The 16,871-nt window shown below is 41.2% G+C and overlaps 1 protein-coding gene across 1 annotated transcript in view; it reads right to left on the bottom strand.

The window, feature by feature from the left end:
• Positions 1-16,871, bottom strand: part of LOC135215538 (polyadenylate-binding protein 2-like) — a 175,224-nt gene that overhangs the window by 55,856 nt on the left and 102,497 nt on the right. The window contains exon 3 of the mRNA XM_064250370.1: positions 5,141-5,307. Coding sequence (XP_064106440.1) covers positions 5,141-5,307 — 167 coding nt within the window. The remainder of the gene's footprint in view (positions 1-5,140; positions 5,308-16,871) is intronic.

Genomic DNA, 16,871 nt, shown 5'->3' with positions numbered 1-16,871 from the left:
GTTATATGCTTTTCTGACTTCCTAAAGTAGGAAATTAGAGTTTAACATTTCCTCAATAAAGTTGTAACCTTTATTACATGTAATAATGAATAAATATTAATAATTCCCTTTATTGCAAACTATGTGAGTGTCTACCGATAATTTCGGTAGTTTCAATTAGTATTTTCTTTGAAATTTCAAAGCAAAATTCATTAAAAAGTTAATAAAAGCGTATGCCGAACCAAAGACCCAGTACTTCCCTGCAAAAGACAGCCCAGAAGATCGATGGCGATGAAACACGAAAATCAAATCAGGAGGAACCGTAAACGTATGTTTACAATCCAAACGATAGAGAAAATCTCTTAGAAAACGGGAATGATTCCTATTCCCGCCACCAGCGGCGGGGCGGTAGATCACCTGACCTACCTGTAGAGTGTGCCGCGAAATTCGAATTTCTATCGGGGACGACGGAGTCTATAGCTAAGTATATATCTGACAGGTAAGTTGAATGCATAAAAAAATATTTTTTCCGCTTCCGCGCTCACTCCAAGACCCCCCGGCATACGAGAGACAATTTTTATTATATCCCTTCAGCGCAAGAGGGTTAACGAACTCTTAATCTTGAAAATTAAGCGTGCTGTGATCTTTTGAAAAAAATTAAGTATTTATGATAAAACAAAGTTTTATGAATACTTACCTGGCAGTTATATATATATAGCTATAGTCTCTATTGTGTCTGGCAGATTTTTCAAAACTTGCGGCAACCGCCGAGTGGTAGGTGTTCGATTAGGTGGTTAACAACCCTTACAGGGTGGTACTTGGAATCATTCCCGTTTTCTATTCCTCAGATCATCTCTTGCCCGACCTGTCTCTTGAGGGGAGGTGGGTGGGTCTTAAAATGATATTGTTATGATACAATAAAGTTTTATACATACTTACCTGGCAGATATATACATAGCTATTGACTCCGTCGCGCCGACAGAATTTCGAGTTTCGCGCACAAGCTACAGGTAGGTCAGGTGATCCACCGCGCTGCCGCTGGGTGGCAGGAATAGGAACCATTCCCGTTTTCCATCAGATTTTTTCTGTCGGCAATACTGGCAACATCGTTGTTGGTATCTCCGGCTGGATTTCGTTTTTGAATTACAATTGATCTTCGTTTTGGACCCTTTGGTGACGTATTTGGATCGTTGTACTGGCATACGCTATTTGTGGACTGTTATTTGGATTTTGGCTTGGAATTTTCATCATGATGTCTGATTCTGGAAATGTGGTGAGAATGTGTGTGAATGAAGGGTGCAAGGTGAGAATGCCGAAAGCTTCGGTTGATCCTCACACTGTATGTAAAATATGCAGGAAGTATGAATGCTCTATAGATAACACTTGTCATGAATGTGAGAGTTTGAGTGCTGAAGGGTGGAAGTCTCTAATGTCGTAATGAAATACTTGCTGGCCAGTTTTGCAGCTGTCGAAAATCAATGCTCGAAGCGAAGGCTTCACAAAGGAGAACTAGAACTTCAACCGTCTTCTTGACTCCGTACTGCAAGAAACAATGTCTATCTTGATACTCGAAGGGCAGGTTACTCCTCAAAACCAACTTGTAGGACGTTTCTTCTCTGAAGGCTTGCTTAATGTCGAAATATCTCTGTCGTTCTCTCTCATTGGACGACTTGACCCGATTCCGATCGAACTCTCGTGCACCTTCTTCCTCACTGATGATCTGATCTCTCCTACTTCGTCAGTCGTACATATACGACGATCTGGGGGTGGGGCCTACCAGCGAAAGTCACAGGCTCCCGAGACAACAGTAAAGTTTTAGAATGATCTAGGCGAATAGTTACATCATAATACGCAGCGTTCTCTCTCTCTCTCTCTGAATGGTGTAGAATCAGAACGGGTAGATGTGACAAGCGGAGTTCCTCAGGGTTCTGTCCAGCCCACTCTTGTTTTTTTACTTATATTAATGACATTGATGTAGGCTTAACTAGCAGGATAGCTAAATTTGCAGATAACACCAAACTAGGTGTAAATGCAGCAGACCCAGTTACAGTGGATTTCAGAAATGATCTTGATCTAAGGAAAATATGAAAGTGGTCAAAAAGATGGCAAATGCCTTTTTACCTGGATAAATGTAAAGTGCTACAAATAGGAATAAACAACTTTCATGCCAACTAATACTGCTTAGGAATGACATAAATAGTGTAAAACAAGAGGACTTTAAGAGTTATTATTACCAAGGACTTAAAATCCACAAAACAATACATAAAAGCTGAAAAGAAGGCACAGAAACTTGTGGGATCCATAAAGAGGCAGCTCAAATACAGAAACTACATAGAACTGATGAGATACAACACATCCCATTGTGGGAACTTCTTCACATACAAGATATGTGACACATGGAATAAAATGCCACCAGAAGTTTAAACAGCAGCAATGTGGAAGAGTTCAAAAGAAAGACAAAATCATTAGAACAATGTGAATGAATTGTAAAACCTGTCTCCTTGTCACTCTCTTTTGTGAGCAGTTTCAAAACTGTTTACATGGACTAAACTAAAAAACAACACTGCTAAAAACAGCACCTGCGCTGCTGCAGGGAAACCCCAAAAAGGCACAAAAATCTGTTGAATGTGTTGGGAGGCAGGGTACCGCACAGCAACCATTTAATAAATAAAACAAAAGGATGCTGTAGATGATGCTGTTGCTTTTGGGTCAATAACAGCTGGGAAAGCTCCCAAGCATAATAATGCCTTCCCAGCCCTCCCACACCAAACAAAATTACCCTGGTCTATCCCCTTATAATACCCCTGTTAAAGTATGTTATAAGAATTGTTAACTGTGTTACCATTATTTCCTTATTGTATTTATTCAACAGGCAGTCCCCAGTTATCTGTGGGGGTTCCGTTTTGGCAGCTTGATGATAAGCAAAAATCCCCAATAAACTGAAAATTGGGGATTTTCGGCATTTATTGGCACCAATAACTGATTAATGGAGGCTCTGTTAAGTATGTACCAGCACCAATACTCATTTTGGTGCAGGACAAGCACCATAAAACCAGATTGCAAATAACCAGGAACTGCCTACATATAAGTACAGGTACTCTTCATTTAACGAGGTACTCATCTTACGACAACTCTGAGTTACGACGGCAACATGAAGAGAAAAAACCGTAAAATGAAAGGAAAAACATTGGGAATGGTAGCCAAGAGAAAGGCTATTCAATGCTTACAACCTAGCCTAGCCTAGATATTGAAAACCTTGAAATCTATGGATAAAACAATAAATAAGGCTTTCGTATACTTTGTAAAGAAAAGCTATACAGTTGAACCTCTTAAAACTGGCATTCCATGGTCTTTTGTTCTTATGAAAATAACTATTAGTAATGAAAAGAAAATGTATTAAGTAAAATTATTTATATTAACTTGAAAATATATTTTTTATATATTTCACTTGAGAGATCTCTACCAAGTCAAACCCTTTAATCAAAACAATGAGACATTAGGCATGTATAAATTCCTCCCTCTTAGTATGCTTGAAAGTCTTATATATGATACAGTTTTGATAATATCTTTTATACAACTGTGTATATGCACATTCGATATGTCACCCATGAGATCAGATGATACTAGAGGTAAGAAATGCAAGTGTAAATCTTTATCTATGCTAGAAAATGTTTATCCCATTAGCAAATAGTTTAGTGTTCATTTTCCTCAATCGATAGCAGTATGCTTTGCTTACGTTTTGTTGGCGACATTCAAATGCATTGTGATCGCCGAAATTCATTTTTTTCATCTCGCTACTCTCTACAATCAAAATAAATGACGAAGACTAGCAGCGATAATTATGAAATACCAAATTTAGGATATGAAAGTCACTGATAATAAGGTGCAGATTCTGAGGAAAAGTTTAGTACTGTACTGACTTACTATTAGGGTTACTCAGGAATGTAGGCTAAATGTGTTTATTAAAGTACAATATTTTAAAGAAAATTATACACTATTGAAGTTATAAAATGAAGTTAAAATATATGAGTAATAAAATAAGAAGCATTGTCAGAACTTTGCCAAGTTGTAGGCTATGTTGGAAATTAGTTCTGTATATAATACATGAGAATAACACGCTTAACGACAAATTTGTTTAATGACGTGGTCACTGGAACAGAAGCCTGTTGTTAAACAAGGAGTACCTGTATATATTAAGGAGGGCTGAAGTTGCATATGGATTGTGTTGCATCACAGACAGTGCATATGCAAGTAACTGATATAATAAAAATAACAAAACTTTTCTAAATATAACATTATAAACATACTCCTCTTGTAAACGTGACACTTCTTTAATATGCTTTATATACTATGAGTAAATTAGCAAAACCCCAAATTAAAATAACTACAACGCAACAAACATCCCAAACGACAACAACCTACAAAATGTACATAGTATTTCATTTTCATGTCCACGTTAAAATGTAAAAGCAAAGTTAAATACATGCATACAAAAGATTATAGGATTTTAGAAGTTACCAGGTACTAGGTTTCTGTTTTTAGCTAACACTCTAGGTAATCTGAATACTTACTAAGCGAGCTCTTTGGGCACCCCCTGCCCAGTTATTTACCAAAGATAATGTTAAAAGATAAAGAGTCCTATCTATCGCTGAACCCCAATCAAGCAGAGGCTTTATGTATTAATTTTGAAATCCAGAGAATCTTAGTAATATTTTGGAAAATGGTTTTGATGCAGTATTTCATGCATTCACTAGATACCACATAAATAAAGATGGAATACAAAACTTTTGCTCTAAAAATTCTGACATACAGTACTGCTGGCCTAGTAAACTATAATAAGCATTTCTTGAAAGTTGTAACACGAAATCTGGGAAATACAGAACACTTACATAACTTACAAAAGTAAAATATAAAAACAACTTGAACAATACAAACACTGCTTCATACAAGAATCTATAGATTACGTTCTATTAACAAAGAATAGTATGTGCCTCATGAACTACAGTAAAATTTAATAATTTACCCAAACTTCAGTAATTCAATAATCTACCCTTAATGTTTTAATTTTTTACACTTAAAATAACTCATTACAAAGCAGTACAAATTTAAAACAAAAGACAAATTTTGTCTGAGGAGAAAGAAATTGGTAGTCTACACTTACATTGCCAACATAAATGGATCTCGCATCAACTTCCATTTTCTCTTCAATTGACAAGTTGAGCTGTGAAGTTGAGTTTGCTGCACCTGTAGGGGAACTCATCTGCTTGTCAACTTCTGACTGAATCTGTCGGATTTTCTCTGCTTCTTCTTCCATTTCTCTAACACGTGCTGACATTGAAAAAAATTAATTGAGAACAGCAATAAATAAATTACTGTACTGTACTGCCAGTTTACTGTATATAAACTACAAATTGTAAAGGTAAAAATAAAAACTCACAAAAGATAAAACTTAAGAGCAAAGGGGATATGTAGGGAAACTGGCTTCCAGTTTTAAGAATCTAGTGTGCAAGGAAAACAAAGGGAAAAGTCCTAGCATAAATATTGAAAAAATAATTGTTGGATAACCAATTTTTAAGAATACAAACCATTGACTACTATACCTTGTGCTTCTTAAAACAAGGGAGACATACAGTTGAACTGTAACATTAAGGACTTGAAAACATGCTCAGATCCCAAGGACTGATAAAAAGTTATATAAATCATGACATGATCCAACAAAAAATAAATAAAAATTTTTTATAATAAAATCAGGTTTTATGCATACTTATAAAGTAGTTACATAGCTATAGCTTCTATCCGTTGTCAGCTAGAATTTTGAAATTCGTGGTAGCGCTCTATTGTTTAGGCTAGGCGATATCCCTCACCCACTACTGGGGCAAAGTGGAACCTACTCAGCAGTGAAAATCAGTTGTTTATGCCCTCCTATCCATGAGAGGGGAGGGATGGTTCTGATCATATAACTACTTGGTAAGTATACATAAAATCTTTATTTTATTGTCATTTTTATGTATGCAACTTACCAAGTAGTTAGACAGCTGAATCCTACATAGTAGGAAGTGGGATCCATGGATAGTAGAATACAATTCATATAAAAATAATTAAAAGATTTAGGTATTGCTTAGCATTTAGATAATGCTTGTTGGTTCCTTACCTGTTAAGACAGCTGTTACAAATGATTACTGTCTCTGGACGATGTTCATCTCAACTTTTAAAAACGTGGAGGTTTAGCCAAGAGTTGTCCTCTATCTAATGGGATCCATGCAGCTATGGAATAGTTTGTGGCTAGCAAGGTCTACACAAATACAGTGGTACCTTGAGATACGAAATTAACCCGTTCCAAGGCGCCCTTCGTATCATGAGGTTTTCGTATCTTGGACTACATTTTACATGTAAAATGCCTAATCCGTTCCAAGCCCTCCAAAAACACTACAGTAAATTTCATAATAAAGCTAAATTGACCCATGAACAATGAAATACAAAACAAATTGGACCATTCAATACCTAACTTAATAACGTAATGCTAATTACCTATAAATAAAGTGTATTAGTGTACATGGTATACAAGAAATACTGTACGTATGTAGTAAAATGTGGAAGCTTACCTTTCGAGTGAGGCTATCTCCGAAAGTGGCAGCAGAGGAGGACAAACGGCAGATAACGTACATACACTTAACTTTACGAAACACATTAAAAAATGTAAGGAAAACTAAACTAAAATTTATGAAACACATTAACAAAACTGTAACACTTAGCTTTACAAAAAACTAAAATTAAATTTTTTTTTTTTTTTTTTTACTTTTTTTTTTTTTTAATTTTTTTTTAACTATATATATATATATATATATATATATATATATATATATATATATATATATATATTTTTTACAAAATTTTCCACTTCATCACCACTTTCAACTTTCTGTTTTTTATCACTTGGTTCTTCCTTTTTGCTTACTCCTGCTAATGCTAAAGGCCTCTTTAAAAAATAACTATCCAAGGAAGATTGCTTCTGCCTATTTTTCACAATGTTCCTGAAACGACTCAGGCAAACGTCATCGAACTGCGCAAGCATACGACCTGTGTGAGCCTTTTCGGGGTGTCTTTTTTCTATAAACGATTGCACTTTATGAAAAGCGGCTAGAACATCCTTAATTTTTGCCGTTGTCATAGGCTCCTCCTCCTCTTCCTCGCCCCTGCTAGAGAACTCCTCTTGAACGACGTTATGTTGCATGGCCTCTAACTCCTTCAGGTCATCCGTCATAAGCTCCTCTTGGTGCTCCTCGAGAAGGTCGTTGATGTCGTCCTCGTCGACGACCAGCCCCATGGACTTGCCGAGTGCAACGATCTCTTCAAGATCTGGTTCCAAAACAGTTTCAGGATCGTCAACTGTTTCTGAATCTGCAGCACCAGCTTCGCCCACGTCGAATCCCTCGAAGTCTCGGGCGGATACTGCATCAGGCCAGAGTTTCCTCCACGAGGAATTCAAGGTTCGCCTCGAAACCTCCTGCCAAGCTTGGTCGATGAGTTGGATGCATATGAAGATGTCAAAATGCTCTTTCCAAAATTCACGCAAGGTGAGGTTTGTGGTATCGGTGATGTCGAAACATCTCTTGAAAAGATGTTTCGTGTACAGCTTCCTAAAGTTCGATATCACTTGCTGGTTGGTCCATGGACTGGAGGAGAGGGGTGGTGTTAAGCGGAAGATAAAGAATCTTGATGAAGGAATACTCCGCCAGGATGTCTTCCTCGAGGCCAGGAGGGTGGGGAGGGGCATTGTCCAACACCAGCAGACATTTCAGGGGGAGGCACTTCTCTTCCAAGAATTTCTTCACTGTCGGGCAGAAACAGATTTACCCACTCCGTGAACAAAAGCCTCGTTACCCAGGCTTTTGCATTAGCCCTCCACATCACTGGAAGCTTCTCCTTAAGCACTTTGTGGGCCTTGAAGGCTCGATGAGTCTCGGAATGATACACCAGTAAGGGCTTCACCTTGCAATCCCCACTGGCGTTGGAACAAAGTGCGAGCGTAAGCCTGTCTTTCATAGGCTTATGCCTGGGTAGCTTCTTCTCTTCCTCCGTGATGTACGTCCGACGAGGCATTTTTTTTCCAAAAAAGGCCAGTCTCATCACAGTTGAAGACTTGCTGAGAACTGTAGCCTTCCTTGGTCATCATCTCGTCCAACGTCTTTTTAAAGGCTTCGGCCGCTTTTGTGTCCGAGCGGGCAGCCTCCCCATGCCGCACCACCGAATGAATGCCAGTCCGTTTACGAAATTTCTCGAACCATCCATGCGAAGCCTTGAACTCTGGGGTTGGCGTTGAAGTCCCTTCCCCTCTGTCGTCTTCTGCCTGGGCAATCAAATCGCCGAAAATAGCGCTGGCCTTGTGGCAGATTGCCGTCTCCATTATCGTATCGCCAGCGATTTCTTTGTCTGTTATCCAGACAAGAAGCAGCCGTTCCATCTCGTCGTGCACGTGGGTCCTCTTGCTGGACAAAATAGTTATGCCCTTGGAAGGTGTAGCTGCTTTGATGACATCCTTCTGCTTAAGGATGGTGCCTATTGTCGACGGATTTCGGCCATATTCCTTGGCGATCACACTCAATCGCATACCAGCTTCATACTTCTTGATAATCTCCATCTTTGTCTCCAAAGAGAGCATTCGATTCTTTCCGTGAATTTCAACTTTCTTGGGACCCATGACTACGTATATACTGTACGTAATTTACGTATAAGTAGAATAAAGTTTTCACACAACACGATAAAGTACGTATACTGCAACGAAATCACTAACGAATTTACGTTACTAAACGAAATCGTTAGACCGAACGAATACCGCGTGCGTACAATAACGATGCTGCTACCGAGTGGCTGAGGCACGCCGCTACGTATACATAGATGCATCATGGGAGGGATGCTGACCAATAGGAGAGAAGGATCTCATGGCGGTGACTAGCATCAGGAACCAATGGGAGAGCAGGAGGAAGGTGGCGAGTCTACTCAGTTGGCGGCGCTCAAGTTTCAAAATTGTTATCGGTGGTTCAGGCGAATCTCGGACTTAACAGAAACCTTTCGTATCTTGAAAACTTTTCGTATGTAGAGCCGTTAAATTTTTCGTATTAGCTTTCGCATCACGAGTTTTTCATAAGTTGAGCCTTTCATATCTCAAGGTACCACTGTATGCCCTTCCCTAGGACTCAATACCAAAACAAACGCACTGAAGAAGAGAACAGACTAGGAAGAAACGACTTCCTATACACCCTCACCCACCACCGTGCCAGCAACTAAATACAGACCCAGAGTACTGCAGTAGTTGCAAACTGTTTCGATTTCGTGCAGGTAATGCCTCTCGGGAAGGACATTATATCCCGTGCAAGAGGGGGCTACATTAAACATAATCTCATCCTGTGACACTCCTGATACTTCCACCTATGAATCGATGGAAGAAAAGGAAGGGGACACTGGTACAATCAAAGCAGAGGGAATGTTTCTGAAAGAAGGGGATGCCAAAGCTGAACTGTACAAATGAGGAGGCAAAAAACCCTCCCAAGACAGACAAGTTGAAACTCTACGGGCACATGCGTTGACGAGGCCTACAAAAATTGGAGCGCCCAATGATAACAACAAAGCACACACAAACACTGAAACAAAGAACTCATGAGCAAACAAAGCAACCGGCTTGGGAGGAGAGCACTAGCGACTACTCTTCAAGGCAGTCAAAGAAAGACGAACGTGTCACAAGGTTCTATATGCCTGGTTGGTGACCAGCTTCCACCTCGTATATGTATGAGTTGCCAGATGCCACAGATTCCTTGCTTTACAATCTTTGATTGTTTTTAACTGATTTCCAGCTGGCACAAGAGATTATCCTATTGTTAAGACCAAAGGTTTGTTCCGCGTATGAACAAAACTGATTTTCAACGCCGAGCTGATTCCACCATCCCACAGTAGTGGGGGGGTATTGCCAAGCCAAAACAATAGAGCGCCCCCCCAAATTTCTGCAAACAGACAGACAATATAGCTATGGAACTACTTGGCAAATTGCATACATAAAAATGCTTACTTTATTAGAAATAATTGTTCTGTACTGTTTAACATGCAAATTATTTTTTACAATTTCATTCTAATAAATAAATCATAAATATCCTACCCTAAAATTCCTGTATCTTTAACTCGATGCAGAACACCTTTTTCAGATCTTTTTAAGCTTTCCTACCCCCTAACAACAACAACAAAGTAGTTTGAAGGCTTACTCTCCAAGTAAGTGAAAAGAACACACCAGTGACCTTGGCACCTATTGATACCTCTGCTTCACACACAAATTCTGCCCATATGAAATGACAATTTTTTTATTAATCTGTATTCTTCATAGCAAACAAACATTCAGTCTTAACAAGAGGATAAATTTTCTTGCGCCAGCTGGAAACCGGTTAAAAACAATCAGAGATTGTAAATGCAAGGAATCTGTGGCTTCTGGCATCAGATGTGTAGTTGAGGTGGAAGCGAGTCCAGAGACTGCGCTTGAATCCAATGACGCATGTCTTTCTTTCAACGCAGGATGAAACGTAAGAGGGGTGGCTAAAGGTGGGCAGTCAATGTTAAGACTTCACGTTTGCTAGCTATGAAAAATATAAATTAAAAATATCCTGAACCAACTGGAGATATCTGACCATTTTTCTTTGAAATGAGAATTCTAAAGAAAAGGACCCAAGCCTTTGAGATGTTAGATATGTGGATATCTAATACTCAGTTCACTGGGTTTAATAAAACATGTCCAGATTCGGGGGGGAAGGGGCGGGGGGGGGGGGGGAATTGCAGCTCACTCCTTTCCCTTAACCATTACAGATAAATATGTTTCTTCTCCCTCTTTCACGATAGAAGATATCTTCTCTTTCTGTGGGGGAAGGCATATTATTTGTCTTTTCAGGTTCTACAGTTGTCTGCCATGCTTCTCACCTTGAAGTTGGGCAGCTGCGGCACATTCCCTCTACCAACTGCCACTTCACTAAATTGGTGCTGTGAAAAGTTTGGAATACAGTCAGTCCTGTCGACAGCGTATTCCTTTCAAGCCTTGGAGTTCCTTCTACATGTTGGCCTGTGAAGACTCGTCATCATGCAGGAGTACCAATCTTACAGACGACTTCTCGGATGTAGCTTTGTCTGCTTCTGTGGCGTCTCATCTCCTTCTGATGTTTCGTCATCCATTGATGTTCGCCTTGGTACTCCTTTATGCCTCATGAAATAAAATTGTAGTACAATTTTGTTTGAATGTTTACACATATTCTGCTCTTACACACAATCTTTCATCTCTCTGTAAGACTACTCTGCTGTGAGACATCCTGGATGACGTCACGGATGGGACTACTGTTACGTCAAAAGATACTCCTTACGATCGACTGCATTTCAAAAGAAGTGCAATCCATCTTCCGCTACCTTAGGCATTGGAATTTCTTGGTAAATTCTCCGCCTTTCTTCATCTTGTGTCCGTGTTACGTGTACTGGCGAGGCCCTCCAGTTGCTGTAGGAGATGAAGAAAGAACCTGTCATCATCTTCCTCTTCTTCTCCGGTGCTCTCCATCGCCACAAGCTGAGGTTTCTTTCGTGTCGTGAGCTTCTCTTCAAGTTCCTAAAATCAGAGCTCCTGGTCAAAAATTTCCTCAGATTTGGCAAGTTGGAGAAGTAACCAGTCTCTCTAATATTACTTCCAAGATTTTCCTGAACTAGTATCTTCTTCCTTGTTTCTTAGGAGATTTGGGTAGAGCAAGACTAACCTTTGTCCTGTTCGTTGATCGTTAACTCGTGTGAGTTCTTTAATTTCGTTGAAATCCAAGTCTGTTAAGGATGCTTCCTAGACTCAGTTTTCTTTGGGACTCTGATTCATCATTTCTCTCCAGTTTAAAGTAGCTGTGAAGATTATACAGTGTCCCAGCCAGAGTTGATGCAGTTTCCTTCGAGTCTGTCACACAATCTGATAGTGCAGGCTTCTCTTAATGAGGAAATTAGCATTGCATATAAGGCAATCAAAGACCTGATCCTGGATTCCATTCCATGAAAAGCTCATCCTCTCTCAGGAAATTATCATTTATCATTAAATGGATAAGGAGCTGCTTGGTTGGTGACAATCTTCTCTAGTGACCCTTACACTCTGCCTCCAAAGGGGCCTGCTGATCTAAGCCTGCCAGCAGCATGCAATACAGCAGCAAATTCCTTCCAAATGGCAGTTTCACTCAGAAAAAATTGTGGAAACAAATAATCTTTCCTTGATCTGGAAAGTGACCAAAAGATCACAGGAATCCCTCAAAATATTTACAGCAAGTCACCAGACTCCTTTGCAAGGGCATCTTTTATTTCCTTGCTGTCCAACAACACAAGAGAAGTGGGAGGTGCAATGTGATGAAGTACCAACATCATCTTTAGAACTATCAATGGGGACCGATGGACTCTCGACCTCCTCTCCCTCCTCTTTGCTTCCAGTTAAAATGATATTGTTAGAATACAATAAAGTTTTGTACATACTTACCCGGCAGATATATACTTAGCTTATGTCTCTGACGTCCGACAGAAATTCGAATTTCGCGGCAACACGCTGCAGGTAGGTCAGGTGATCTACCCCCCTGCCGCTGTGGCAGGAATAGGAAACCGTTCCTGTTCTAGAACCAGATTTTCCTCTTCCACCTGTCTCCTGAGGGGAGGCTGGGTGGGCCATTCATCGTATATATCTGCCGGGTAAGTATGTACAAAACTTTATTTGTATTCTAACAATATCATTTTTGTACATGCAACTTCCCCGGCAGATATATACTTAGCTGATTGACACCCTTGGTGGTGGGTAAGAGAACAACTATTTACTGAATAGACAGGTAACAACATACGTTGTAGGTAATAAATAAATAAAACCTTGGTTCCTACTTGTTCAGGCGGAAGATTCCATGGCTAATGCCTAGAATCTGCTTCGCCTCAAGAGCCTCAGCGAGGATGTGACCTATGGCTAAGAGTTCTTGTGGGTCTGTCGATGGGGTCTTATCCATTTACTCGACAAGAGCCTCTTACATGACAATATGCCTATGCTAGTGGCATAATTAAGGAGCACACACCGATCCCGATCACCTGATCCTAACACGAGGGTTAGTGCCTTAAGTTGAAAAGAGTTATCCCCAAACTCCTTTCAAACAAACCCAAGAAAAAACACGACGTAACTAAAATTTAACTCACTAGTTAAGGATCAGTATCGGCTGGCTCCCTATCCCAGCAATGTATCCGCAGACACGTATCAACCAAGAGAGAGAAGGATCTCTCGTAGGTTATCTTGACATCCTTCGGATATGGAAGTCAACACAGAGTTGCATCTCCCGTATGTGACAGCTAATATGGTCCTTATGACATATTGTTAAGGAAAGAACAAGAATACCGAAAAGCTCGCACTTCATGCGCTTTTAATTCTCAGCTGTTTGAAGGAATCATCAATGCACTTGTCAAGTGCTTAGGAGATCACATTGTCTCAAAGAAGGCCAGGCATTCTTTGATATAGATCTCTTCTGGGTGAAGCCTGGAGCCTGGCTAGGCGCCTCGCGCCTGCTGGAGCCTTGCGCCTGAATGGCGCCTAGAGCCTGGCTGGAGCCTTGCGCCTGGCTGGCGCCTCGCGCCTGATTGGCTCCTCCCTCCTGGCTAGCGCCTCGCGCCTGGCTGGAGCCTTGCGTCTGGCTGGCGCCTTGCGCCCTGGAGCTTGGCAGAAGACTTCATGATTAACTGTCTATGAGTCTGCATGCCTCAAGAGTTTCAGCGAGGTAGGGACCTATGACTGACAACCCTTCTGGATCATGTCATGGGGGCTAGCCCGCTTACACGACAGAGCCTTCTCGGATCGTGCCAATGGGGGCTGACCCACTTTCATGGCAGAGCCTTACCTGTATCATATCAATGGGGACTAGCTCTCTTACATGACAGAGCTTTAGGTTTCTCTTTACTGGAAGGAGCCTTGCGCCTGGATGGATCCTCAATCCTGACTGGAGCCTAGCCTTGAAGGAGCCTGGCACCTGGATGGCGCCTGGCTGGCTTCTAGAGCCTGGCTGGCTTCTAGAGCCTGGCTGGCTTCTAGAGCCTGGCTGGTTCCTATAAGCCTGGCTGGCTCCTAGAGCCTGGCTGGCTCCTAGAGCCTGCTGGCGCCTCGCGCCTGGCTTGGCTCCTCCACACTTGCTGGAGCTTCGAGCTTGGAAGAGTCTCTAGGCTGTCTGGCGATGTCCACATCGGACACTCTTATATCTGTCCGATTGTTCGCCTCTGGCGCATTTGCGCCAGGTTGGAGGCCCGCTCCTTCTCAGTATCCAGCCATGACAGAGTTCCTTGGAACTGTCCGCCTCTGGCGTTTTTGCGCCTGTATTGGCATTTGGCGCTTGGCTGGCGCTACATTGTCCGAGAGTCCTGAACAACCACATAGTTTATCAGGAGACTGGAGAAGGGTGGAAAGAAATTCTTCCCCTTTGAGCTTTTGGCCCCTGGCAAGGGGAGGTGATTTTAGTCAGCTAACACCCAGTAGACGACAGATATCTAACAATACCGAGAGAGAAGAGTCTTCCTCCGAGGAGGATCTTTGTGAACACTTCTTTTTGCTAACGAGATCTCTTCTTACATGTTGATGAGGGTTCCTCGTTGCAGAATCTTCCCTATCCTTGCCCGAAGGAAGGGAAGGAGTCTGGAAGTCGAAGGAGAGACTGAGCTGAAATTGGGCGGAACCCTGATTTCTAGCTCTTATTGTATTCTTCTGAATACCTTCTGGGAAGCATTTTGAGCCCTCATCGCACCCCGAAGACTCTGTAGGCAAACGTTTAAACCATCTCTTCTTCTGTAGATGAAAATGTAAGTACCCTGCCTGGGCAACTAAACTTCTATCTGAAAGCGTTGCGTCAGGAATAGAGGGATTTAGTTCTTTTGCCAGACATACTATGCTGGCAAGAAAAAGCCTCGCTATGTGGTTCACAGAGGTATCGGAAGAGGACAGTTTCCTCATTCCATCTAGCACGATATGCAGCTATTCTGTCTTAGCCATGACTATTGTCATTTACCTTGAAAAATCCTCTCATTCATGTCCACTTCTGGACAGTCTGCACGTGGAAAGACTCAGAGTGGAGAGGTTTTTCAGGTCTATTTATAATAGATTCTGATAGAATATCCAGATACTCTTGGAAAAGCCTTACGAAACATGCTGTGAGAAGAATGTGACTTCTGTGAATCCACCTCTCTAAGGCAAAATGAGGCATTCATCCTCTCTTCCTTTGACGCCCATTTATCTTAATATCTGTTAAGAATTTATAACTAGGGGAAAAAAAGACTAAAGTTTATTCCCCTTCTTTAAATTAAAGATGTCGTATATTGCTACCTCTCTTGGTTTCGAGGAAAGGAAGCAGTCTATAGGAAGCCTGTTCGTCTTCTACCTTGCGAAGAGATCTATGAAGACTTTCCGCAGGTTCTCAAAACTCTTTTCAATAAATGTTAGACATACGTTAACAGTTATTATCTTCGATCGAGAAGGTTCTCACGGACATGCAAAATCTTGCATCGAACCTTTAGGATCGTTACGTTCCGTGTCTGTTCCCAAATAGGTTCTCTTTTGTTAACGCGAACAGGGGCGAAAAAAGAGATTCTCGATGCTCTTTTGCGATATGAGAGTCGTGGAATTGGCCTAAGTGATTAAAAAAAATCATTTCATCATTCCTTGTAAGCGACCCCTTTCCTGATTAAATGGGTAACGAAATCAGGAACGAATCTTGCCGTTACCGAGCCTCCGAGAGGCTACTGGTTTGTTTGTATGGTGTTTTTACGTGACTTCCGAACCACGTCGAGAGTGAACTTCTATCACCAGAAATCCACATCTCTCACTCCTCAATGGAATGGGGCCGAGAACCGAACCCGCGACCACCGAGGTGAGAAGAAACAAACACCAAACCAACCACTACTGGACTCTTAGGTTTAATAACTCGCTAAAACGAGAAATATCTTGGATGGTACTTCTGCGCCAGGCTGGCGCTTCTGGCGCAATTTGCGCCAGGCTGGCGCTTCTGACGCTTTGCGCCAGGCTGCGCTTCCTTCTAGTTCTTTTAGGTTATGTGCCAGAACATCTGTGCCCTTATGGTACCCGACATCCTTCACGTGTTAATTCCGTTTCTTAGTAGGAAAAAACTTTTATATACGTAGTATAGTCCATTCAGGAAACAACTTCTGCCACTAAGAGAATGTTTCCCATCCGACTCACTCCCATCTTCTCTTGAGCAATATCCGATTCTAAAAAGGTTGTGTGCGTTTCTCGAAAGGATGAGAGAATTATATTATTTCGTGCTCTGCCGTATTAGACTCCTTTATAATACTGTCACATTGTGGTAAACAGCATTATCTAGGAAACCTTTGTAAGGATACTAGGAATTCTGTAGTTTAACCTCGGTATGCGCATAAGACTTGACCATACCGTAGTCTTAAAGTGAATTCTCTTCTACTACATTCATCTTCTCACTAAGCATGTACTCTAATAAGCCATGCTTTCGTAAGCATAGAGCATCATATAATATAGAGTTCCGCTGCGTTAGAATCCTTAATAATGTTACCTACGGTAAACAGCATTGAAAGGTTGTAATATCTTTCTTATTGAAAGCTTCTTAGCAAAAGGCAGACATATTTTATTTATGTTTGCTTAACTATCCCCTCAATCCGAGGCTAAACCGCGATTGTAGGGGAGAGACACGGTTAGTTATTCCATCCCGCAGGAGAGAGACATGTAACCAAACACTCATGACCGACACCTACATGTTACTGCGTTGGTCTCTATTACTCTCTAAGGCGCGATAGCAGTCTCCGTTAGCCGTCTGGCCTTACTCTTCCAGAGTTGCCAGCTACTCATTAAATAAAGG

Source organism: Macrobrachium nipponense, chromosome 5, assembly GCF_015104395.2.
Source record: "Macrobrachium nipponense isolate FS-2020 chromosome 5, ASM1510439v2, whole genome shotgun sequence".
NCBI lineage: Eukaryota > Metazoa > Arthropoda > Malacostraca > Decapoda > Palaemonidae > Macrobrachium > Macrobrachium nipponense.
Note: the sequence above shows the minus strand (reverse complement) of the source record. Positions and strands in the feature narration are given on the sequence as shown.